The following is a 25,399-nucleotide window of genomic DNA, read 5'->3' as shown; positions in this document are numbered from 1 at the left end:
CACCTTTTTGAGGCTTGGTCGTGAAAACAAAAGGACCCCTTGAACTTTCGCCAACTCGGCGACAGGAAAGCGGCAATGGTGTCAAAAAAGCAGCTTTCGATTATACGGATTTCGCCGCTTTTGAAAGATCGCCGGCCATCTCCCAATTTATGTCGGAAGATGGCCGGTGATCACTTTCGAAAATAAGCCTGATAGTGAACTTTTATACCAGCCCTAGAGCTGGCGTAAATGCCTGCACCTATATTTCATTCGTTTGTATATATATAATACTATTGTGTAATCTATGTTCATAGTTGCATGTACCAGCCACACTCTGCCCATACTCTGCCCATGTGCATACCCACCAACAGTTTGTATTTTATACAGTTTGTATTCTATAAGAAGTCATTTATCCACTTATGTGCATACCAATGAGAATGGCTTTGCAGAATTATCTCTTGTGTGCATGTTATGCATCTAAGACTTGCAACACTGTAAGTTGGAGTTTTCAGTGTTTGCTGGGCTTCCCAGCACCACCATCTTTCATCATGTTTCAGAACACACAGTGCTTGCAGCTAACTCCCATTCCTTCTCTCACCTTCCCCCTTGGATATCCCTGCACCAGCATCAGAAGATGCCTATGGGAGAGACAGGCCACCTCATCACCAGGCTCAGAAATGAAATACTACAAGAGATCATGGCTGCCAAAAACATTTATTTCTTCAGCTAAGTTTTATTCGTTTTTTACCTGCTTTTTTTCTATATTGTAATACATTTTATAAATCAACATGGTGAAGATTTGCAGTTCATTGGAAACTGTCTAAAACAAATATTGTTCAGATTTTTGTAGTCACGTGAGATTAGGTTGCCAACACTATGAAAAAAAATCACTTGCAACATACATGTTAAAATAACTGTTTTCTTTGCTGTTCTCAGTTTTTGCTTTGCCTCTTCTCTCTTTCACAACTTCAATCTGAGCAACATTTTTTAAAAATAAATTAGCTGGCAGTTTAAGAATGTTCACTTTTTTTCATTCTTTATTTAGCAAATGTGAAGCTGCAAAGTCAAGTAATGTCCTCCTCACTTGCTAAGCTCGGTTTTGTTAGACTGCTCCTAAATTTGGCAAGAGAATAGTTCTTGGCAATATCTGACATTTGAATTTCCCACAGCTTCATGCAAAGTTTACATGAAAGCTCCAGTGGTGAAGATTTGCTGCATGGTGCCTTTGGCCTATTATGAATGGATTCCATTTTTGAGGGAAAATAAATTTTAATTTTCCTCAAAGTACCTCCTGCTTTGCCAGTCATTTTGAATGGCTGCAATGGATCTATGTGCTGCTGCTGCTTCTTATGCCTATTCACTAAAGCTGTATTTTCTTCCACTGAAGAGAACATTTCAGTGCTTAGAAACTGGCTTCTCCAAGATCCTACACCATATAGAGACCCTCAAAAAGTGGGCAGATCAAAAGGCATTGCATGGTTTGCCTAGTACCACAATTGCAAGTCTCAGATCTTTGATAGAGTATTCCAGTTTTTCTTGACCTGCTAATGTCACTCCTCCACTGGTATAATTTCCAAATTCTGTCTGCCACATGTTCTCTTGCATAGTCAAAGGTTTTGTCATCAGAAGTCCTTACCCAGCTTTAGGTTTTATGCCATGTTGTGACATTATGGAAGGTGTTTGGTGTTCTGCTTGTTGCTTCCTTTCTGTTTGCCTGGTCACAAATCTTTGGATGTCTAGAGAGGCTATTCTTCCAAGGATATACAGAGGCATATTTTCAAAGCACTTTGGGAGGCTGAGTTCCATAGGTTTCTATGGAACTTTGGGAGGCTAAGTGCTTTGAAAATGAGCCTGATAATCATTTATGCGCAGATAAAGTTTATAAAATTGAGGGAGGATTCTATAAAGGTGCGCCTACTTTAGGCACCAAGAAGGCAACTACTTGGAGCCTATTCTATAAAGGAAGTAGACACTAGGCTAATGAGGTATGTACGCAAGGGACAGGTTGTTGTTTACAGTGACATAGGAAATGTCAAAATGATATATCTTACGTCCTTGCATGTCATTAACAAACGAAAACGAACAGAAAAAAACACATTTTCCCCCTAGTTCTATAAAAGTTGCCAAAAATTACATGCACAAATTTGGGTGTGTTTCCAATTGCATGCACAATTTAATTTAATGATGAGCTAATTAGCCCCAATGATTGGCTTAACAAGCAATTATTGGCACTAATTAGATTTAATTGGAATTTACAAGACTGAATTGTATGCGCGAGTAAAAAAAAAAAGGGATGCAGAAATAGGAAGGTCATGTTGGAAGGGGAGGTGTTCCCAACATTTACGCATGTTCTTATAGAATAAGGGGGGGATACATGCCCAATTTAAGTGTGCACATTTGCACCATGTTTCAATTGGTGCAAATGGCTGCGCCTAAAGTTAGGCGCGACTTCCAGGTATAACTGCGCCTAACTTTAAACATGGCTTATAGAATAGTACTTTTTTCAGTGTCAATTTTTTTGGTGCCTAATATAGAATACACCCTTTCTGTTTTTTCATTTCCGATAACAATGTGAGCTGTTTTCCAGTTGAATAACTGCAATCATAATTATGTACACAGAAAAGCCTCCTCTTGCTTTCCCATGGTGAACTTTATTTAAAATACCAGTGCAAAAAACAAGCGTAAAAATAATGCCAATAAACGCTTTTTGTTCCGCATAAGATACCTCATTCGGATCTTAATGCTCTAGATAATTTGCATAATGCATTTCAAGATAGGAATCATCATGTATTTTGAAAGGGTGACCTTTTATTTGCTATAATAAACCTTAGGCAAAAAAGGTCTGTCGGCTCTTTATTAGAAGAGTGAGTCATGTAAAATAGCATTCTTTACAAAAAGGTACACCATATCTTAAATCTTCGTTTTAACAGGTGTTCTATAAAGCACAGCTTGGAATTTTTTAAAAAAGGAAGAAACTTATAATCTGTATAGGAAAAGATGCACATAAATCTTGCCTTGTGTAAACTTTCTAACCTCGAGAGTAGACCCGGATTAAGAAAAGTAGTATGCAGAACAGTTGTTTGTAATTCCATTTTAAAGGGCACCAAACGTGGCGTTCATGATGACGTAACAGCTGTTTCTTATCTAGTTTTCTACAGAATTCTTTGAGCCAAATCAAAACCTTGGAAATAAATGGGAAAAAGTGTTGGAAACGTAGATTTGAAAAAAAGTTGAAGATAAATGATATTGTTATAAAATACCAAAAGTGATGTTTAGATAAATATTAATGAGTTCAGTGCTGGTTGAATAGTCACGTGACTAAATATTAAATAATAGTGAAAAGGTCGTGTAAGTATATGTGGGTGTAAGCATGGTGTAAAAATCACACAGATAACTATAAGTAAAGCTTATACAAAGTCATCCTTTCAAAATACATGATGATTCCTATCTTGAAATGCATTACGCAAATTATCTAGGGCATTAAGATCCGAATGAGGTATCTTATGCGGAACAAAAAGCGTTTCTTGGTGTTATTTTTACGCTTGTTTTTTGCACTGGTATTTTAAATAAAGCACACCATGGGAAAGCAGGAGAAGGCTTTTCTGTGTACATAATTATGAATGCAGTTATTCAACTTGTGCATTATTTCTATTTATTTTGGCGCCATTTTATTGAATTAAATTTTTTGCACAGCTTTATTCTACTTTGGCGCATGAGACGCTGCAGCTCCATTTCAGAATCATTTTTTTTTAAAGACGATCAAGTTCATTTATTCTTTTAATTTCATCTTCGGTTTTATGTTTGTCAACACTGGCAAGATGATTTCTTATATCTTTTATTTTTATTTTATTTTTTGTTACATTTGTACCCCGCGCTTTCCCACTCATGGCAGGCTCTATAGCAGAATGAGCTTTAGAATTAGTCTCTTGTTTGACTGTCGGGTACCATTTGTCTTTAAACACTTTTAGCACTACATGTTTTAAGATTAGTCTCTCGTTTGGATGTAGGTCACTTCCCATTTTCATACACCATTTCTACTTCAATTTTTAGACACGTAGTATTAAACGCTTTGGAACTAATCACTTGCTTGAATGTCAGGGAATTTCCACATTTCTTAGAGGATGTTTTTAGAAGTATGTACATATAGCTGGTTACTCATTTTTAATTGATATATGTATACATATTCTTTATTATATATCACAAGTGGATTTATTGGATACAAGAGGTAATAATATGCATACTTTTACATTATTTTTCTATTTTAAAAAAGATTTTAATTATAATTTATCAAAAAGATTATGACAACAAGATGTAGTTATATAAAGACTTCTAGCTTTGGATGCAATACATATCTCTTTCAGAAAATATTGATATCCTTCGTGACACTATTAATTCAACAAATTGTCTTAAAATATCCTTCCTTTTTGAGAATATATATTTCATTAAACACCATTACTTGCTGTGTCAAAATATATTCATAATCTACTCATAGTGTTATTTTTAATTATACTTCTATGTTATTTATTGCTTTTTTATATGTTTCCATATGTTGTTTTTGAAAATAGACTCCTGATGCAGGCCTTGTAGGCCAAAACACAGCTGTGTCGAGTCTTGTTCATCATTCAATACACATTGAGTTTTATCTGGAACGTCATCCATTATTTGCATCATCTTCGCAGTTTTGTTTTACGTTCTATATTCCTGCGGAGACTTGTTTCTTCTGTTTTTACATCCACCCAGACTCTACCCATTTAAATACCCACCTGCAAAATATGCACCATCAAAGATAAACATGTGCATTGCTGGGTTATGGTCATTCATTTGCATATGTGTTCACATATGCACAAGAATGTTTAGATTACCAACATTTATGCACACATATGTTACCTAGATCCAGTCTGCTCCATATAGAATTACCTCCATAATGTGCTTTTTGACAGAAAACATATTATTTCAAAGACTAGCCTCTGAAATATCGGTAATGTTTTTATGACATTTTGACTTTCCTATTTACAGGCTTCTTTTCGAAAGAGAAGGGCGCCCATCTTTCGACACAAATCGGGAGAAGGGTGTCCTTCTCTTAGGGTCGCCCAAATCGCCATAATTGAAAGCCGATTTTGGGCGACCCCCAACTGCTTCCCGTCGGGGGGATGACCATAGTTCCCAGGGGGTGTCGGAGGCGTAGCAAAGGCAGGACTGGGGCGTGCCTAACAGATGGGTGTCCTCAAGCGATAATGGAAAAAAGAAGGGCGTCCCTGATGAACACTTGGCCGACTTTACTTGGTCCTTTTTTTTACGACCAAGCCACAAAAATGTGCCCTAAATGACCAGATGGCTACCGGAGGGAATCGGGGATGACCTCCCCTGACTCCCCCAGTGGTCACTAACTACATCCCACTCTGAAAAAAAACTTTAAAAACTTTTGTCTTTTTAGAGTATGGATGAAGGACCTCCTTCACTATGCCTCTGTCCCTGCAGTTGAGGATGTTCTTTGCTATTTATTTATTTAGATTTTGCTCATACCTTTTTCAGTAGTAGCTCAAGGTGTTACATTCAAGTATACTGGATATTTCTATGCCTCTGTGATGGCAGTTGAGGATGTTAGCCTAGAATGGGTGGCAGAGCTGGTGGTTGGGAGGTGGGGCTAGTGCTGGGCAGACTTATATGGTCTGTGCCGGGGCTGGTGGTTGAGAGGCGGGACTAGTGCTGGGCAGACTTATACGGTCTGTGCCGGGGCTGGTGGTTGGGCAGTGGGGATAGTGCTGGGCAGACTTATACGGTCTGTGCCAGAGCTGGTGGTGGGAGGCGGGGTTGGTGGTTGGGAGGTGGGGATAGGGCTGGACAGACTTATACGGTCTGTGCCCTGAAGAGGACAGTACAAATAAAAAAGTAGCACATATGAATTTAATTTCTTGGACAGACTGGATGAACCGTGCAGGTCTTTTTCTGCCATCATCTACTATTTTATGCCTCCATCCCTGTGATGGCAGTTGAAGATATCCAGAATGTGGATGTTTGTGAGAAGGATGTCCATGCCTGCTATGCCTCTGACAACCCCTTTATTTATTTAGACTTTGGATCATAGGTAGTTACAGTGGGATTTGAACCAGCCATCTCTGGTTTGCAAGACCAGTGCTCTAACCACTAGGCCACTCCACCATACCACACCATACCACACCACACCACACCACTCCCCTCCCTTGAAATTTGGCCATCCCTGTGGGGGGGGGGGGGGGGCAGTATGCAGGTCCCTGTGGGGGAGGAGATATGTGTGTGTCAGTGGAGTGCACATCCTGAACTGCCCTCCCACAGGGATGGCCAAATTGCAAGGAAGTGAAGGAGTGGCCTAGTGGTTGCTACGTGTGATCCAAAATCCAAATAAATAAAGGGGATGTCAGAGACATAGCAGGCATGTACATCCTTCTCACAGAAACATCCAGGGATGGATGTCCTTCTCACAAACATCCACATTTTGGAGGACATCTTCAACTGCTGTCACAGGGACAGACGCATATCAAAGGACATCCTCAACTGCCATGGCGAAGGACATCTTCAACTGCCACAGGGACAGAGGCATATCAAAGGACATCCTCAACTGCCATTGCAGGGACTGCCGCAGGGGCATATCAAAGGACATCCTCAACTGCCATTGCAGGGACGGAGGCATAGAAATATCTAGTGTACCTGAATGTAACTCACCTTGAGCTACTACTGAAATAGGTGTGAGCAAAATCTAAATAAATAAATAGCAAAGGACGTCCTCAACTGCCGTTGCAGAGGCATAGCAAAGGACATTCTTCACCTATACTCTAAAAAAAATACAAAAGTTTTTTAAGTTGTTTTTTTCGGGGTAGGAGGTGGTTAGTGACCACTGCATGCCTTTTTCCATTCAGTTAGTGCATCAGTTAGTCCACTGCAGTGCCCCCTAGGGTGCCCGGTTAGTGTTCTGGCATGCAATAAGTTGCAAGAACCGAGACAACATGGTTTTACCAAAGGGAAATTGTGTCAAACGAATCTCATTGAATTCTTTGATTGGGTGACAGGAGAATTGAATTAGGGACGAGCTATAGACGTAATCTACTTAGATTTCAGCAAAGCTTTTGACACGGTTCCCCACAGGAGGCTCTTAAATAAACTGGATGGGCTGAAGATAGGACCCGAAGTGGTGAACTGGATTAGGAACTGGTTGACGGACAGAAGCCAGAGGGTGGTGGTGAATGGAATTCGCTCAGAGGAGGGAAAGGTGACTAGTGGTGTGCCTCAAGGATCGGTGCTGGGACCGATTCTGTTCAATATATTTGTGAGTGACATTACCGAAGGGTTAGAAGGTAAAGTTTGCCTATTTGCGGATGATACTAAGATCTGTAACAGAGTGGACACCCTGGAGGGAGTGGAAAACATGAAAAAGGATCTGAGGAAGCTAGAAGAATGGTCTAAGGTTTGGCAATTAAAATTCAATGCGAAGAAATGCAAAGTGATGCACTTAGGGAATAGAAATCCTCGGGAGACATATGTGTTAGGCAGGGAGAGTCTGATAGGAACGGACAGGGAGAGGGATCTTGGGGTGATAATATCTGAGAATCTGAAGGCGACGAAACAGTGTGACAAGGCGGTGGCCGTAGCTAGAAAGTTGTTAGGCTGTATAGAGAGAGGTGTGACTAGCAGAAGAAAGGGGGTGTTGATGCCCCTGTATAAGTCGTTGGTGAGGCCCCACCTAGAGTATTGTGTTCAGTTTTGGAGGCCGTACCTTGCGAAGGATGTAAAAAGAATTGAAGCGGTGCAAAGAAAAGCTACGAGAATGATAAGGGATTTGCGTTACAAGAAGTATGAGGAGAGACTTGATGACCTGAACATGTATACTCTGGAAGAAAGGAGAAACAGGGGTGATATGATACAGACGTTCAAATATTTGAAAAGTATTAATCCGCAAACGAACCTTTTCCGGAGATGCGAAGGAGGTTGAACGAGAGGACATGAAATGAGATTGAAGGGGGGGCAGACTCAAGAAAAATGTCAGGAAGTATTTTTTCACGGAGAGAGTAGTGGATGCTTGGAACGGTAACAGAATTCAAGCACGAGTGGGATAAACATAAAGGAATCCTGTTCAGAAGGAATGGATCCTAAGGAGCTTAGCCGAGAGTGGGTGGCAGAGCCGGTGGCGGGAGGCGGGGATAGTGCTGGGCAGACTTATACGGTCTGTGTGGTGGGAGGCAGGACTGGTGGTTGGGAGGCGGGGATAGTGCTGGGCAGCCTTACACGGTCTGTGCCCTGAAAAGGACAGGTACAAATCAAGGTAAGGTATACACAAAAAGTAGCACATATGAGTTTATCTTGTTGGGCAGACTGGATGGACCATGCAGGTCTTTTTCTGCAGTCATTTACTATGTTACTATGTCAGGGGGACCAGTGCACTACGAATGCTGGCTCCTTCCACGACCAAATGACTTAGATTTGGTCATTTTTGAGATGGGTGTTCTCGGTTTCCATTATCGCCAAAAACTGGGGACGACCATCTCTAAGGTCAACCTAAATGTTGAGATTTGGGCTTTCTCGACTGTATTATTGAAACGAAAGATGGACGCCCATCTTGTTTCGATAATACGGGTTTCCCCGCCCCTTCACCGGAACATCCCTTAGAGATGGTCGTCCCCATTCGATTATGCCCCTCCACGGGATATTATGCAGACACATCCCTTGTTTCAACGACATCGTTTACGGATAGCCTTCTCTAGAAGGCGCAATTTAAAAGACTTGCTTTGTCCAGCTGATTTACCTTCCTTGGGGACAGAAGTGTCTGAAAGGGAAATGGGACTTGATATATCGCCTTTCTGAGGTTTTTGCAACTACATTCAAAGCGTTTTACATATATTTAGGTACTTATTTTGCAACAGGAGCAAAGGAGGGTTAAGTGACTTACCCAGAGTCACAAGGAGCTGCAGATAGGTGAAGGGCCATTTAAAATTTGGACATTGTAGTTCTTGTACCATTACATTGGAATGTACAGTTTATTAATCCAGTCGATTCAAAAACTTACTACATGACATCTACTATAACCTGTGAGTCTGAAAATGTATTCTATGTACTGAAATGCCCACGTTTTACGTGGGAAAGACCATGAGAAAATTGCATACTGGGATGATTGAATATAAGCAGAAAGCTGGAGCCCCGTTGGTATCGTATTGTATGAGGGCTGGATATAAATACATTAAGTTACAGTGTTTTGTACTTGATCAGCTACAGTTCTGTCCTCATGGAGGGAATTTAGATTGTCTACTGACACAACGGGAATAGCGGTGGATTTACTGTTTACATACTATGGAACCTAATGGTTTGAATACGGCCATGGAGTGGGGTGGGTTTTTGAGAAAAAATTTTTCCCCTCTAAGCCTCCATAGTTGGCTTGACATGTTGTGATTGGCTGTTCAGGAACTAGCATTCAGTTAAATCTTGGGCACCATTTTGGAGGAAATATGCTAAAGGGATGTCAGTAGAAGAATGACAAGTAAAATATTTTCCAAGCTCCGTTTTGGTTCTTGTTCTTTTTGTGGTTTTTACAATTTATTTTGCTTTTCAGATGGCATGCTGGCACATTGGATATTGCAACTCTCTTGAAAAAGCCGGAGAGTGAAACGGGCCTCCATTGGGAGTGCTGGAACTAAGTTAAGTGCCTTACATGCAATTTATTATTTTAAATGCAAAATCAGAAAAACAAAAAAGATGCAAGTGTGACTAGAACACAATTTGAAAATAAGGAGGTTTTTCTGACCTATAATGAAGCACCTGCCCATTTAGGGGCCCTTTTACTAAGCCGCGCAAAACAGTAACCTGTGGCAATGTAGGCCCATGTTTTGGGTGTGCACTGGGCCAGTTTTTACCACGTCTGCAAAAAAGGGCTTTGTTTTAATGGGGCAAGAAAAGGGCATGCGATAAAACTGAAACCAGCATGTGCCTAAAACTGGCCTAAGCCCTTAATGCTACCCATTCTTCTTAATGCCACCCATTGATCTAGCGGTAAGAGCTCATGCACTATACGCGCGGTGACCGGTCAGCCCACGTCAACTGCCGATTACCATCAGAAAGGCCACGCATGGCTGGAAATAACTAAATAAATCATCCAAGCATTATGGAGGCATGGCAAATCTGAAATTACTGCCAGGGGGCGCAGTAGCCTGGTGGTAGGCTCATTTTGACACGCTGTATGTGCTTAGAGCCTAACACGCTGTTATAAAAGGGCTCCTAGGGGTAATCTGTGCATTAGCACTGAGCACTAGGGGCTTTGAGGTCTTTTCTTCCTATATTTTTAAAATAACCACATAAGCACTGGAGTGGTTGAGCACACAAATTGGCTAGAAATATTAACTTATTTTAGAAGCCCTGTTCATGTGGGCATGCATTGCTCTAGTGGATTTAGTGGAGCTGTGCAATCAGTCATCCTCCTGGTGCTATATTTATATTAATATTTATAAAATCTACATCTCTATCCATGGATCTAGGCAGGTCACAAATTTCACATGCATAAGATGAAACAATAAAAGTACAATCACATATCTATATAATAATTTGCTCCGGCAACGTTCCAATGTGTCTACCTGCGTTCATAGCCATCTCCTGACATCAGCCAGCCTCCAGCGTTCCATTCCCCCTCACTGCCCCGCCCTCGCGTCAAAACGTAATGACGTCAGAGGGCAGAACAGTGAGAGGGAAGGGAACGCTGGAGGCTGGCTGACGTCAGGAGATGTTACGAACGGAACACTACAGAATCCAGCCAGAGGGCGGAACTCTGAGGGAAATAACTCAAAGGGAAGGCTGGAGATGGGCAGGGCTTTCAATGATGCGGCCGCTTTGACTGAGGTAATCAGAGGAGCGAAGAGAATGTCTGGGTGGCTGGAGGGGGGGCAGGGGACAGAGGAGAATCGCTGGGTGGCTGGAAGGTGGGGCAGGGGAGAGAGGAGAATCGCTGGGTGGCTGGGGGGGGGGGGGCATGGGAGAGAGGAAAATCACACACACTCTCTCACAGACACACTCGCACCCAGTCTCACTCTCTCTCTGTCACACACTCATTCTCACACACACACACTCTCAAACATATACACTCTGAGGAAAACCTTGCTAGCGCCCGTTTCATTTGTGTCAGAAACGGGCCTTTTTTACTAGTATGTAATAAAATATTATAAAAATACTCAAAAATTCTTGATATAACAAAAACATCACTGGGTTGATATTCAGTTGGCAGCATCAACATTATGCTGCCTGCTGTCCATGTTATGCCCAAAAATCCAATGCAGGACTTTGGCTTTGACATTGAATTTCTGGTTTTGTGGAGCTGGTTAATATGATATTCAGCACTTAGGAGTCCTTTTACAAAGGCGCACTAGCGTTTTAGCACACACTAAAAATAAGCATGTGCTAAACGCTAGAGATGCCCATATACTCCTATGGGTGACTGTAGCATTTAGCACACACTAATGATTAGCACACATTAAAAACACTGCCATGCCTTTGTAAAAGATCTCCTTAATCGGCTATAGGGCACTGCTTAAGGACAGGACTGATTTTATGCACTCCTATTTATGTGGTAACCTTGGTTGATTAAGTGCTGAATATCGGCACTTAACCAACCAAGTGCCAACTCCACTCCAGAATGTCCCCAAGATAGTCGGTTTTGGATTAGGTACTAACCAGACATTTTCAGCAGCACTAACTAGTTAAGTGACACTGAAAACAACCAGTTAGCCCCGTACAGGTGATTGAACTGGCCAGGAGCCATTTCTGGCTGGTCAAATTGCTTTGAGTATCAACCTGAACATTATGACACAAATTCTGCACATAATCATTAAAGATGAGGAAATCTAAACCTCATTGTACAATTCTATAAGTGTTGCATGAATACTGAGGGAAAACAAGCTGCCTTTAAGAACACCAGCTTTCCCACCAAGTCTGGTGCTAGCTGTGTATGATGTGAACTCACAATATCCCCTGCAACTAAGAATATCCTTTCACTGGGCATGCTGGTTAGTGGTCATACAAGGAAATGCTGGATAACTTTGGCTAGGCTGCATACTTCTGTGCATAGTATGCCAAAGAGTCTGTCATCATGACCTTAATGAGCTTTTTGCAAGGTATTTTTTTTTAATTACAGAAGCTCATGTGGGGGCTTAGTTTCAGGAGACTGAGGCCAGTCTCTGCCACTTAATGGTGGAATTATTGCCTGTGTCAACAAGGTTGCTCTTGTAATGCCTATGGGGGTTTAACAGATAAAAGCTGGGGTGAAAATGCCAGCCGACATGTTTCTGCTCTTATTACCAGCACAGTCTTTTACTCCTGCAATTTCCCCATTGTCTCTGTATCTCTGGCACTTTGTTTCTTCCACCTTAATCACCAGTTTATTCTCCAGAAAACCAGTGTGCTGCACTAGACTGTGGTGCTCCCTTTTACCTGTAGGTAGTACAGGGGCACTAGCATTTAAGCATCCTTCTTGGTGTGGCAGGTTTCAACCTGCTTTGCACATCCACATGTAAGGAGACCACCAGCATCAACACTTCTGATGCCAATCCCTTTTGGTTCAGAAAATCCTCTAACCTTTTCCTCTAGGATATTCTTTAGTGAGATGACAAAACTCAGGATGACCCTTCTTGAAATCACTTCCTCCATTGCACCTTTGAAGAGCTTCATGGCTTCTATGGTCTGAATCATGACATCTGATGAAGGCTGGAAATATTTTCCTTATACGTGCCACTAGCAGAATATTCTAGAGATCATTGTGTACTTACAAAGGTTTGGGTTTCACTTTACAAGAATTCACCAGTAAGATAATTCATCAGGGGGCTTCAGAATAAAATGGTCTCTCTGTTGTAAGATTCTTTTATCTTACCAATTCCATATCCCTCATCGCACTTGTACTCCACTTCATTGAGTTCTTCAGGTGGTGGGCACTCTCCTTGGAGATTATCACAGAGTTTAAACTTCTCCGTCCACACGCCGTCCTTGGTACAAATGATAGGAACCTGCAATCGAAGACCTAGCATTATTACCATGAATCTTGACAGCCAGGAAAGGGAAAGTACAGCTATGGGTTCTGTCTGCATGATAGTATTGTACATTGGCCCTTTTTCCTTGGCAGACCTTTTACATAAATCCTTCACATAGTGAGTGCAGAGTGGCATGAGGATGAAAATCACTTGGTTATGAAGTATTGTATGTGTCTGATCCATTGTGAACCAGGGACATCAATTGCTGGCTATTTGTGAGCGGGAACTAAAACTGACATCCTTCACGTTTAAGGAGACTCTGCTTATCTAGAGCAGTGCTTCCCAGTCCCTCTCCTTAGCCAGTCAGGTTTTCAAGATTATCACAATGACGAGGCAAGGATTACATTTGCTTATGTTGCAGACCTGTTGTATACCAGTTTATCTCATGCCTATTCATTGTGGTAATCCTGAAAACCCAGCTGGCTAGATTTGCCTCTGGAAGAGGGTTGGGAAGCGCTGATTTAGAGTACTAACAGAATGATCGGTCTCTCTTTTTTTTTAGAAGTAAGGAACTTCTGAAAACTATCTATGATTGCCCGGGTCACCCTACTATCATATAATGACACAGGGAAACATAGGTATTTGGGGGGAGGGGGGTTCTGTTTAAAGCTCATGATACAGAAATGGTACTGTATTATAGATCCAGAAAATGAGGATGGGAAAATAAATGTCGACAGATAATGGAGTTGTCATCAAAGCCCACTCCAGCCTTGATCCTGATCTGTTTTTGCCATTTATGGGACTCCAACCATAGAATTCTGCTCAGCATTGGACTTATGTCCCAACCTCTGAAGCTGCCTTTAAAGCTCACCTCAGTTATGAGGTCATTTAAGTTTTGCTTTCATTGGATTCCATCCTTTTTCTGTATAGTGTTCCTCTGTATTTATCTTAAGCATTCTTGAATTCTTATACCATTTTTTTATCTTAACAACCTCCCCACGAGGGCATTCCAGGCATCCACTGACCTTTCTGTGAAAAAGTATTTCCTGATGTTGCTCCTAAGTCTTTCATCCTGCAACCTCAACTTAAGACCTCTAGTTCTACCACTTCCCCATCTCTGAAAAAGATTAGTTTGCATATAAATACCTTTAAAGTATGGGCTGTGTTGGCATTAGCGCACCGCCAGCCACTTGCGCAGTTTAGTAAACAGGGGGATAAGTGAGATTTTCCAAATATGCATGGTATCCTATTTCTACAAAGTCATATTATGATAGTAGAATGCCATCTCTTTAACCAGTTTTTTTATTAAATGTGAGAACCATGAAATATAGCGTAATGGTTTTGAGATCAAAAGTTGGCAAGCAGCACTATTAACTGTAAGATGTTCTCATCTATGGGTGAAAGATTTGGTGCAATGTAGTATTTTATTGCCAAAGATCTCAGATCCTTGCATCTGCCACGTTTGTACAGGATTCACTAAGATTACATATGCAAAAATAAGATGCTATAAATCTAACCAATGAAAGAGATTAATGCTTATGTTTTGCCAGCAGGTAAGGAAAAGATTGTGTGTGGATATTAAATCTGAAGCTCCATATTCACGTAGTGATGTGCATGAAAAAAATTCTGTTCATTTTGGGGCATTTCAGACGATCCCCCCCCCCCCCCCCCCCCCCAAAAAAAAAAAAAAAAAAATTCCAGATATTTTTGGTTTGTTTCAAACTTTTTTTGTTAATAGATTTTAATGCACATTTGAACTTTTTCACATGCATGAATCAGCTTTTAGGAATGCTAATTCATAAGTCAATGCATGTCAAATAGATTTTGCATGCCCTACTTTTTTTAAGGTGTGCAAATGAACCAGATGCATGCTAATGAATGCACAGCCCAAATCTAAATACATCTATCTATCTATCTATCTATCTATCTATCTATCTATCTATATCTAGATAGATAGATAGATAGATAGATTTCAATACAATACAGGGATAATTTTATAAAGCATTTTTCAAGTGTAAAGCATGGTTTACATACATAAAATGGTCATAACATTTTGTGGGGTTTTATGCATTTAGGGGTCCTTTTACTAAGGTGCACTGAAAAATGGCCTGCGGTAGTGTAGACGAGTGTTTTGGGAGTGAGCAGAATTATTTTTCTGCGCACCTACAAAAAATGCCTTTTAAAAATTTTTGCTAAAAATGGATGTGCAGTAAAATGAAAATTGCTGTGCATCCATTTTGGCTCTTACCACAAGCCACTGACCTTGTGGTAAGGTATCACGCGATAACCCAGGCGGTAATGGTCTACGCATGTTAAATGCCACTTGATGTGTGTAGCTGCCGCGTCAGAAAATAAAAAATATTTTTTCACACGCACATAGTGGATACGCACCAAAATTAAAATTACCACAAAGACCACATGGTAACCAGGCACCTATCCTGCTTATTTTTGAAGGAGAAGGCCGGCCATCTTCCGACACAAATTGGGAGATGGCCAGCCATTTCCTAAACCCGGCCAAATAGGTATAATCGAAAGCCAATTTTGGCTGGCTTCAACTGCTTTCCGTCGCAGGGCCGGCCAAAGTTAAAGAGGGTGTTTCGGCAGGGTACAGAAGGCGGGACAGGGCGCGGTTATGAGATGGCCGGCTTTGGCCGATAATGGAAAAAAGAAGGCCGGCTCTGATGAGCACTTGGCCGGCTTCACTTAGTCCAGTTATTTTTAGGACCAAGCATAAAAAGTGCCCCAACTGACCAGATGACCACCGGAGGGAATTGGGGATGACCTCCCCTTACTCCCCCACTGGTCACCAACCCCCATCCCACCAAAAAAAAAAAAAATTAAACACTTTTGTGTCAGCCTCAAATGTCATACCCAGCTCCATCACAGCACTATGCAGGTCCCTGGAGCACGTTTTAGTGGGTACTGCAGTGCACTTCAGGCAGGCGGACCCAGGCCCATCCCCCCTACCTGTTACACTTGTGGTGGTAACTGGGAGCCCTCCAAAACCCACCACAAACCCACTATACCCACATGTAGGTGCCCCCCCTTTACCCTTTAAGGGCTATGGTAGTGGTGTACAGTTGTGGGTAGTGGGTTTTGGGGGGTTCAGCACCCAAGGTAAGGGAGCTATGTACAGTACCTAGGAGTAATTTGTAAAGTCCACTGCTGTGCCCCCTAGGGTGCCCGGTTGGTGTCCTGGCATGTGAGGGGGACCACTGCACTATAAATGCTGGCTCCTCCCATGACCAAATGCATTGGATTTGGCCGGGTTTCAGATAGCCGCCATTACTTTCCATTATCAGCAAATCCAATGGCGGCAATCTCTAATGCCGGCCATCTCTAACGCCGGCCCAAATGTTGAGATTTGGCCGGCCCCGACCGTATTATCGAAATACGGTCGTGTATGGCACTTTCTGGGGCCGGCCTTAGAGATGGCCACCCATATAGATGGCCGGTCCCATTCGATTATGCCCCTCCACACAGCTTAGTAAAAGGGCCCCTTAAAAGTTATAGAGAAAGATACCACCTACGTTGATGAAATCTGGCATAGACATTCTCTATATTATAGGTAGTGCAGGGGTGAAGTTGTTATGTCAGAGTGCTTTATAAAGTATACCCATGCACACAGAGTGCACACAGAAGTTTACACCTGTCTCAGAGCTGGTGTAATTTGTGCAAGATCATTTATGTGCTATTATAAATTATTGTAGGAGCCTGTGGTGCTTATTTTCAAAGCATATTGACATCTCAAAACACCCAAATGAACGTCAATGTGCTTGAAATGTCCAAGTACTGAGTTTGCAACGGCAGAAAAGGGACGTTCAGCACTGCAGTACATCAAAAGAGCAACAGGGTGTGTTGTGTGTGTGTGTTTTGGGCAGAAATAGGGAGATCCTGAAATCTGGACATCTAAGAGCAATTACCAAAGGGGAAGAAATGTCCATGTCTAAAAAGAAGGATGCCCTTATATAGATCTGGTTCAGGCTCGTCCAGGGTACAAAAATGGTGCTCTGATTGAGCAGCTGTCCACTGGAGGGTTTAAAATATGACACCTCCTTAAACCCCCAGTGGTTGTTGTCCCCCTCCCTCTCTCCTGAAAGTGAAACTGAAAGGGGATACCACTGGCTCATGGCAATTCAGGTATTATGGGCTTTCCGAACAGCTGTCCTAACTTTACGCACTGAATTAACCGAGCACTGGTCTGAAATATTGGCTGGTGCCCGGTTAACTTCTGAGTTGGTAGTCATACCCAGATACTCAATGCCGGGGGCATGCACAGCTCCATGCATTGAATATTTGGAATTAGTTCAGCCTATGGCTGAAAGCAGTTACCACAGCAGGCTGAATATCGGGCCCTAGGTATCTAAGGTGAAATATGATCCACAATGAAAGCTGGTAGAGAGTGATAGAAAGCTTGACGTGTTGGGATTGAATGGATCCATACTCAGCAACACTTATTCAGGGGTCCTTTTACTAAGCCGCCACAAAAAGTGGCCTGCGGTGGTATGGGCGCATGTTTTTGGAATACGCTGGGCCATTTTTTTACCACAGCTGGGAAAAAAAAGGTTTTTTTTAAAATGGGGGCAGTAAATGGCCATGCACTAAAATTAAAAGTAGTGTGCGGCTATTTACTGCCTGAGTCCTTACCGCCACCCATTGATCTGGTGGGCTCACGCATTGCATGTGACAGCGCGAGCCAACTTTGAAATTACCACTGGGTGGGCGTGCTACCCAGGTGGTAGTGTCAATTTGGTGCATGCTACATATGCGGTAGCCCTACCACCTCTTTGTAAAAGGACCACTCAGTCTTCTATCCAGACAAGTGTCGCTGACTGGGATACATCGAGAAGGTAAATCTTATCCCAGTTGTGCATGCCATGGTAACATCAAGACTAGATTACTGCAATGCACTATACAATGGTCTGACTACAAAGGGCCTGCACCAGCTCCAGTTGATTCAGAATGCAGCAGCAAGACTCATAGAAGGTTGCAAGTGACGTGACCACATCACACCATTTTTGCAAAAACTTCATTGGCTGCCAGTACAATACAGGGCTAAATTTAAAACTCTATGTCTGATCTTCAAGGCCCTGAAAGGAAATGGCCCCGAGTATCTGAAGAATAGGATGATCCTCCACACACTGCCAAGGACACTAAGGTCCTCCCAAGGACTTTCACTAACTACACCCTTTCCAAAAGACATTACACGATGTGATACCCGTAAGCGAGCCTTCTCCGGAGTAGCCCCCACACTGTGGAATGCATTGCCTGAAAGACTCCGCTTAACACAAGACTATCTGTACTTCAGGAAGCAGGTGAAAGCTTGGCTCTTCAACCAAGCCTTTAGTGAAAGACGTAACTAACTTGTTAATCTCACTCACACACACAAGGATTGACTCGGGCTGCACATACTGCAGCGGGACATGTTTATCCACTCCTACCCTAGCTGAAATAATATTTAACTATCTCTCTGACTTCACGTGCAACTTTCTTCAAATCAATCACCTTACTTTCTAATTCTTCCTACTTTCTTACTCATCTATGTTACAACTTTGCCTTACCCTTCACTACCAATTTTAATGTTCTAGTGCATATTGTGTTGTCATTGCAAGTAGAATACCATGCCATACTTTGTATTGTTGTTCGAATATTTTTACTGCTCTAATTGCCTACTGCTCATGTTTGATCTATTCTTACTGTATACCGCCTTGAGTGAATTCCTTCAAAAAGGTGGTAAATAAATCCTAATAAATAAAATACCCAAATATTCAGCTCTAGCCACTATCTGGATGCTGACACTGAATTTCCAGATTTTATCCAAATGCGATGGATGTTTAAAAAAGTCACTAACTGTGGATAGCCAACTGTTATTCATTACCTATTATTTAAAAGCTACTAAAGAAACATGGACAAAAATATATATGAGTTTCATAAAGTGCAAGACAGGTTTATACCCTTTCACTCTCAGGGCTGCAGTTGAGTGTGCACTGGCTGTCCAGCTTGAATCCCTGGCTGCAGTTGTACATTCCTTCAAAGACAGGGTGAGGAGGTTCACATGTAATAGGGACACAGCTGCCTTCCTCCCAGTCTCCACTCTGCAGGCATTGAATCTTCAGGAGCTTCCTGCAAAATGTCATTGAGGGATGTTGTCAAAATGTATCCAACAAACTAAGGGCCCTGTTTACAAACATGCATTAACAACAATTGACTGCAAATAATTACACTTCTTATGTTGAAAGACCCAAATTCTTTTCATCTTTTGCTATTAATTTATTTATATCTTTTGTTCATTTTGAAAAGGTTTTAGGAGGAAAAGGTCTCAAAATGCCCAGGTGCCAGGACAAACTCAGTCATCAATATGTCTCAAGGCACACTACAGGCTAGGCTCATCGCCGACCAAAAAAACCCTCCTGTTTCTTATTTGATTGTCGCATCTGTGTGATAGTGTAAAAGGAAGTGGGTAGTGGACCAATGACTCCAGGGAAACGGGATACAAGTCTACAAGGATATCACTTTATTCAATGACTCGACACAGTACTGTGTTTCGGCCACAGGTCTGCCTCAGGAGTCTTAAATGATCCCTGGTGTTCGCAATGAGTTCTATATATCACATAGCAACGCTAAGACACAGCAGGTTTACAAAGGTCTTTTTCAAGACCAATCAACTTCAAGACTCATTGCGAACACCAGGGATCATTTAATACTCCTGAGGCAGTCCTGTGGCCGAAACACAGTACTGTGTCGAGTCATTGAATAAAGTGATATTCTTGTAGACTTGTATCCCGTTTCCCTGGAGTCATTGGTCCACTACCCACTTCCTTTTACATTGTTATATCCTCGTGGGAGTTAGTGTTTATCCACCTTGGTGGATTGCTCTCTCCGCATCTGTGTGATCCCATATGCATGTAAATATTTTTGTGTGTTTTTCTGAAATTTACACCTAACCATTCAATGTGATTCAAAAAAATATTCTCAACAAAACCACAGCTGTGGGTCCTGCTGTGAAAACACAGAACGAGACTGTCAAAGCGCCTGGACTCCTCCCTTGATAAAGCCGGTGGGCGAAACGGGTCCCCGTCAGGAGTTGGGAGTCACTTGAATGGACATTTGACAGCCAGACCCCTGTCTGAAGCGAAAAGCTAAGTCACTTAACAAGTAATATTGAGCACTAATTGTCAATAATTAGAATTTACACTCATAACAGACCCCTAATTCTTACCGGGCAATGCGCATCAAGGTAGAAAACACATTTATGAAAAGTGACCTTAGTGAACTAAAACTTTTGCACAATTACAAAATGACAGGGAATGACATCAATGAAAATGAAAACAGACAGGGAATTACATCAATGAAAATCAAAACAAAATGAAAATATATTTTCTGCCTACATACTCCTACTGCTGTTAAGGAAATCTGAGTTTAAATCCAGCTTCTCCTTTCTGAGTCATTGGGGCTTGAGGTTCTGCAGAAGCTGCTTTCACGATTCCTAGGGAAGGGAGTTCTACTCATTCTGCAGAATAATTTGATTACACCCAATAAAATATTGATACAGTATTTTATAGAAGGGCTTCCAGAATGTCATAAGTCGCTTTATGTTACAGAGCCTACCTTAGACAATTTTAGGTATGATACAAAACAGCAAACTCATGAAGGATCTTAAGTACTAATATGCACACTTTGAAGGAAACTCATGTCTCTACTGGCAACCACAGAGCTTCTGGGCATTTAGGCCCCTTTTACAAAGGCACGCTAGCATTTTTAGCGCGCACTAAAAATAAGTGTATGCCAAATGTTAGAGACACCCATATATTCCTATGGGCATCTCTAGCATTTAATGCATGCTAATTTGTTTATTTAGATTTTGCTCACACCTTTTCAGTAGCAGCTCCAGATAAGTTACATTCAGGTATACTGGGTATTTATCTGTCCCAGAAGGACTCACAATCTAAGCTTGTATCTGAGGCAATGGAGGGTTAAATGACTTGCCAAAGCTCACACAGAGCAGCAGTGGGATTTGAACCGACCATCTCTGGAGTTTGAGACTGGTGCTCTAACCACTAGGCCACTCCTCCAAGCTAAGTACTAGGGTGCGCTAAAAATGCTAGCATGCCTTTGTAAGAGACCCCCTTAGCGCAGGGATTTCTTAGGCTTCCTCAAGTGCCACAAACTAATTGGTTTTCAAAGTAGCCAAAATATGCAAATTAATGTGGATGTTGTACCAACTGCATGCAGATACATCTAATGAATATTCATTGTGAATATCCTGAGAACCAGGTTTGTCTGCAGCCCAAGCAGGCTGAGGACCTTTAACCTACAAGATCTTCAGAACATAAAATTTACACTTTTGTTATTCTACCTTCGCTGACTTGTGAAACACAGAATTCTGAAATCAGGTCTGGTGTAGAGGGAGAAAATGAAGCTATTTCACAGCCCATTATAGAACTGGACAGAAGGAATTTAAGGACAAACCTCCAGTTGGCTTTCTCTGCTGGGTCTCTAGATTACAAAAGGGTTTGTGGTATCAGAAAATAAGCCAATATGATGAAAGCTTTCATTTTGGATGACACCTTCTTTAATTGCATCCAGAGCTTCACACATTTACTGAAGCTCTGTCTGTGTGGTTTTCTCATGGACAGCCAGAAAGTGACCACAGTGATTAATACAATCAACTAACTAATAACAGTGCACTTCAGTCAGTCAGTCGCCTGCAGGACCAGCTGCCCTCCAGTTACAGCACTACAGAACAAACTCCATACAGTACAGCCCTCAAGTCTCTTACTGTTTCTTTCTTTCTTTTTTTTTTAATTTGGACTTAATTCACACATTTTCAGTATTAGTTCAAGGCAAGTTTCATGCAGATACAGTATTTCTCTGTCCCTAGAGGGCCTACGAATTTAACAGCCCTATTTACTGAGCTATGTTATAGCAAAACTGTGCATTATTTACCAATTGCTGCATGTTAATTTGCAATAGCATGCGTTATTTATCAATAATGCAGCTTATTATGATTTTTGTTACAGCAACACGTTAAATAATAATGAGATGTGAAGTAGGCAAATACTTGAAAAATAGTTCATTATCAGGCAAAAGTAATAGTGCAGCTTCTATTAAACCTTGCTTGCTACGTTATTCACTAAAAGATGACACCTCAAGACTCAAGATTGGGAGAGAGTTGGTATTGGGACGTTATTTTGAAAAGGGGATTGGGATCTGGGTAATATTATTTAAAAGAGGATGGGGGCTATCTTAGAAAAGGGATTAGGGTTTGGGGTCCAGGAGATAATGGTGAGAGGGGATTAGGGGTTGGGGATCAGTGGGTTGTTTTTGAAAGGGAACTAGGGAGCTGGGGAGCTGGAATTAGGGGTGAAGGGACAGCTGTGTTGCCATTGTAGATAAATCCCTTTAAAAGATAATAGACCCAACTTGGGACCTGTTATTTCACACTGCTGTAGCTGGGAACATGCAATATTCTTGAATACAATGCAAAAAAAAGTTTTACTGCATTATGCTTTTCCTGGTAAAATAGCACAACAAACTATTTTGCTGAAGTTTAGTAAATAGAGACCTTACTCTCTATCTGAGGCATTGGAAGGCCAAATAACTTGCCCAGGTTTACAGTGAAAATTGATTTCTGTCACTTTGCTAGTATGTTATGAAGACAATAGGTGCCAAAGAGGGGAATTTTAGAAAGGTGGTCCAACTCAGAATGTGGAAGTTCCAGTCAGCAAGTCACAGATGGACATCCATCTCAGATAGAGCCTGTTCTAAAATACATGTGAGATGGACATCCATGTACTGGAAATGTTCCACATATACATCCATTTTACAAAATGAAATGTCTAAATTATGAATGGGGCAAAACAAGGGACATAGGCGGGGCCAGCAGAGGAACATTCATATTATAAAATGGCCACGCAACTAACTCCTCTGGAGGAGTAGTCTAACTGTTAAAGCAGCCAACTAAAAGTCAGACAGCAGATCCAGAGGTTGCTGGTTCAAGTCCCACTGTAGCTTTTTTGTAATATCTTTTTTTTTATTGTGAGCACTTCAGAGAAAGGAAAAAAACCTCCCGTGACTTCCTTTATCGCCATTCAATGGACAGCTGCTCAATTAGAGAACCTTTCTGTAACCTGGACATCCATCTTTTTTGTCTTACATCTCCCTTCCCTTTCTGTGATTGGAGTTGGTCGTTCATATTTTGGGCTCTCCCTAGTCCCACCCAGAACATGACCTGACCACACCCCCTTGCTATATGGACATACTACAGTGTTAGATGTCCATATCCTGGTTTTGCTAAACGCTTCTTCAGGAAAAAAAGGTATGGGAGATTAATTCAGACGCAACTCCCTCAGGATAGCCTTTTTTCCTGATGAAGTGTTTAGCGAAACCAGATCTGTGTCAAGGACAGGAGTGCATTGATTGACTTTGGTCATTAAGTGTGTTCGGATTTCATCCCCAATATATTATTTGGGACCCAGCATCAAGTGTTTGGAAAATCTGTGGCAGCAACCTTGAATCATCATGTGTATGAACTATTTCCTTTCGCATGTTTTTGCAAACTTATAACTATAAGGATCCTTAAGAATCAAGGATGTCAACTTTAAATGGTAAGAAACACATGACAATTTACTGCCAGGCCATGCTGATATAGTGGAGGAGTGGCCTAGTGGTTAGGGTGGTGGACTTTGGTCCTGAGGAACTGAGTTCAATTCCCACTTCAGGCACAGGCAGCTCCTTGTAACTCTGGGCAAGTCACTTAACCCTCCATTGCCCTGTATAAGCCACATTGAGCCTGCCATGAGTGGGAAAGCATAGGGTATAAATGTAACAAAAAACAATAGACAAAATCAGTACTTTTCTCAACATATAGAACAAGCTGGAAATTCAACCAAGCAGCTATTAACGCCCTACTATAAATCCCACAACAGAACCAGCCTTCCCAGTTACAACTAACCAGCAATGATCTTGCCACTTATTTTGCCAACACAATTAATGGTCTCCATCAGGACTTACAGACCATCCCATCAAAGCTTCTACCAGCTAATGAAGAGAATACTCCCTCTTCCCCACCATGCACAGTCATCTGGGACTCATTCAACAAGGTCACAGAGGAAGATCTTGAAAATATCTTGAAAGGTCTATGGCCTACAACCTGTCCTCTCAATCCCTGCCCAGTAAAGACTGTACAATGAGCACAGGCCTCACTGAAGGGGCCACTAAAATTATTAACTCCTCTCTTAAGAAAGGGCAGCTGCCATCAACAATAAAAAGAGCTGTGGTGCTCCCCTTACTGAACAAGAGCTCACTGGATCAAGGCAAGCATGAAAACTACCAACCAGTCTTTAACATTCCTTTCCTGGCAAAACTTATAGAACGGACAGTCTGCAGTCAACTCAACAACTGGCTAATTGAAAGTAACTGGCTAGATCCATGTCAATCTGGCTTCAGACCTGGGTATGGAACAGTCCCTTCTTGACGATCTGCACAGAAACCATGACAGGAGATATGCCTTGATACTAGTGTTGCTCAATTTCTCGGCAGCCTTCGACACCATGGATCATAATATCATGTTTACAAGTCTGGCAGAAACATGTATCAGTGGCACAGTATTTACTTGGTTCAAATCCTATCCAAGAAAAGTTGCATTGGCTCCCAATCAAAGAATGGATCATCTTCAAAATCTGCACCTTAGTCCATAAAATCATATACGGCGTAGTTCCAGAATACATGACAGACCTCATAGACTTACCAATAAGAAAGAAAGTCAGATCATCAAGATCCTACCTAAACCTACACTACCCAAATTGCAAAGGACTGAAATACAAAACAACTTACGCATCCGGCTTCTCCTACATAAGCGCACAACTATGGAATGGGCTCCCAAAAGCTGTGAAAACAATCCACAACCACTTGAACTTCAGGAAATCACTAAAAACCAACCTCTTCAAAAAGGCCTACCCCAACGACCCCATGTAACCCTCTTCACCTACCAACACTGCATGACTATGATTGAACAGGACAACACGCAATCTTCATCCATTCTGACCCTCCACTTATACCTCATACGATCACTATACAACTTTGTATTTATTATCCACCAACTGGGCAAATGCCTTTGACGGTACTATGTAAGCCACATTGAGCCTGCAAATAGGTGGGGAAATGTGGGTACAAATGCAACAAATAAATAAATAAATCTGTCAGACAACAATCGGTTCTGTTCAATAACAGCACATCATTACCTTGGGCGCTGCACTGCGGAGTGCCACAAGAATCCATACTGCTGGTGCGGCCTCGGGATCTAGCCAACAAGGTATTTCAATTGCAGCAGCGATCTTGGGGGGGGGGGGGGCTGCAGCGATCCAGGGGGTGGCGGCCGTGATCCCAGTTCAGTCTCTCGGTGGCCCTGTATTCTACTTTACTAAACATCATTCACAGCAGTTGGATTCTTC

General features: G+C 41.8%; 1 protein-coding gene across 1 annotated transcript in view; it reads right to left on the bottom strand.

The window, feature by feature from the left end:
• Positions 1-25,399, bottom strand: part of PAPPA2 (pappalysin 2) — a 440,672-nt gene that overhangs the window by 97,416 nt on the left and 317,857 nt on the right. Inside the window, 2 exon segments of the mRNA XM_030206931.1 lie at positions 12,851-12,983; positions 18,902-19,070. Of these exon segments, the coding sequence (XP_030062791.1) occupies positions 12,851-12,983; positions 18,902-19,070 (302 nt within the window).

This window comes from Microcaecilia unicolor, chromosome 6 (genome assembly GCF_901765095.1).
Source record: "Microcaecilia unicolor chromosome 6, aMicUni1.1, whole genome shotgun sequence".
Lineage (NCBI taxonomy): Eukaryota > Metazoa > Chordata > Amphibia > Gymnophiona > Siphonopidae > Microcaecilia > Microcaecilia unicolor.
The sequence above is the reverse complement of the archived record's forward strand: the minus strand, read 5'-3'. Positions and strand labels throughout refer to the sequence as shown.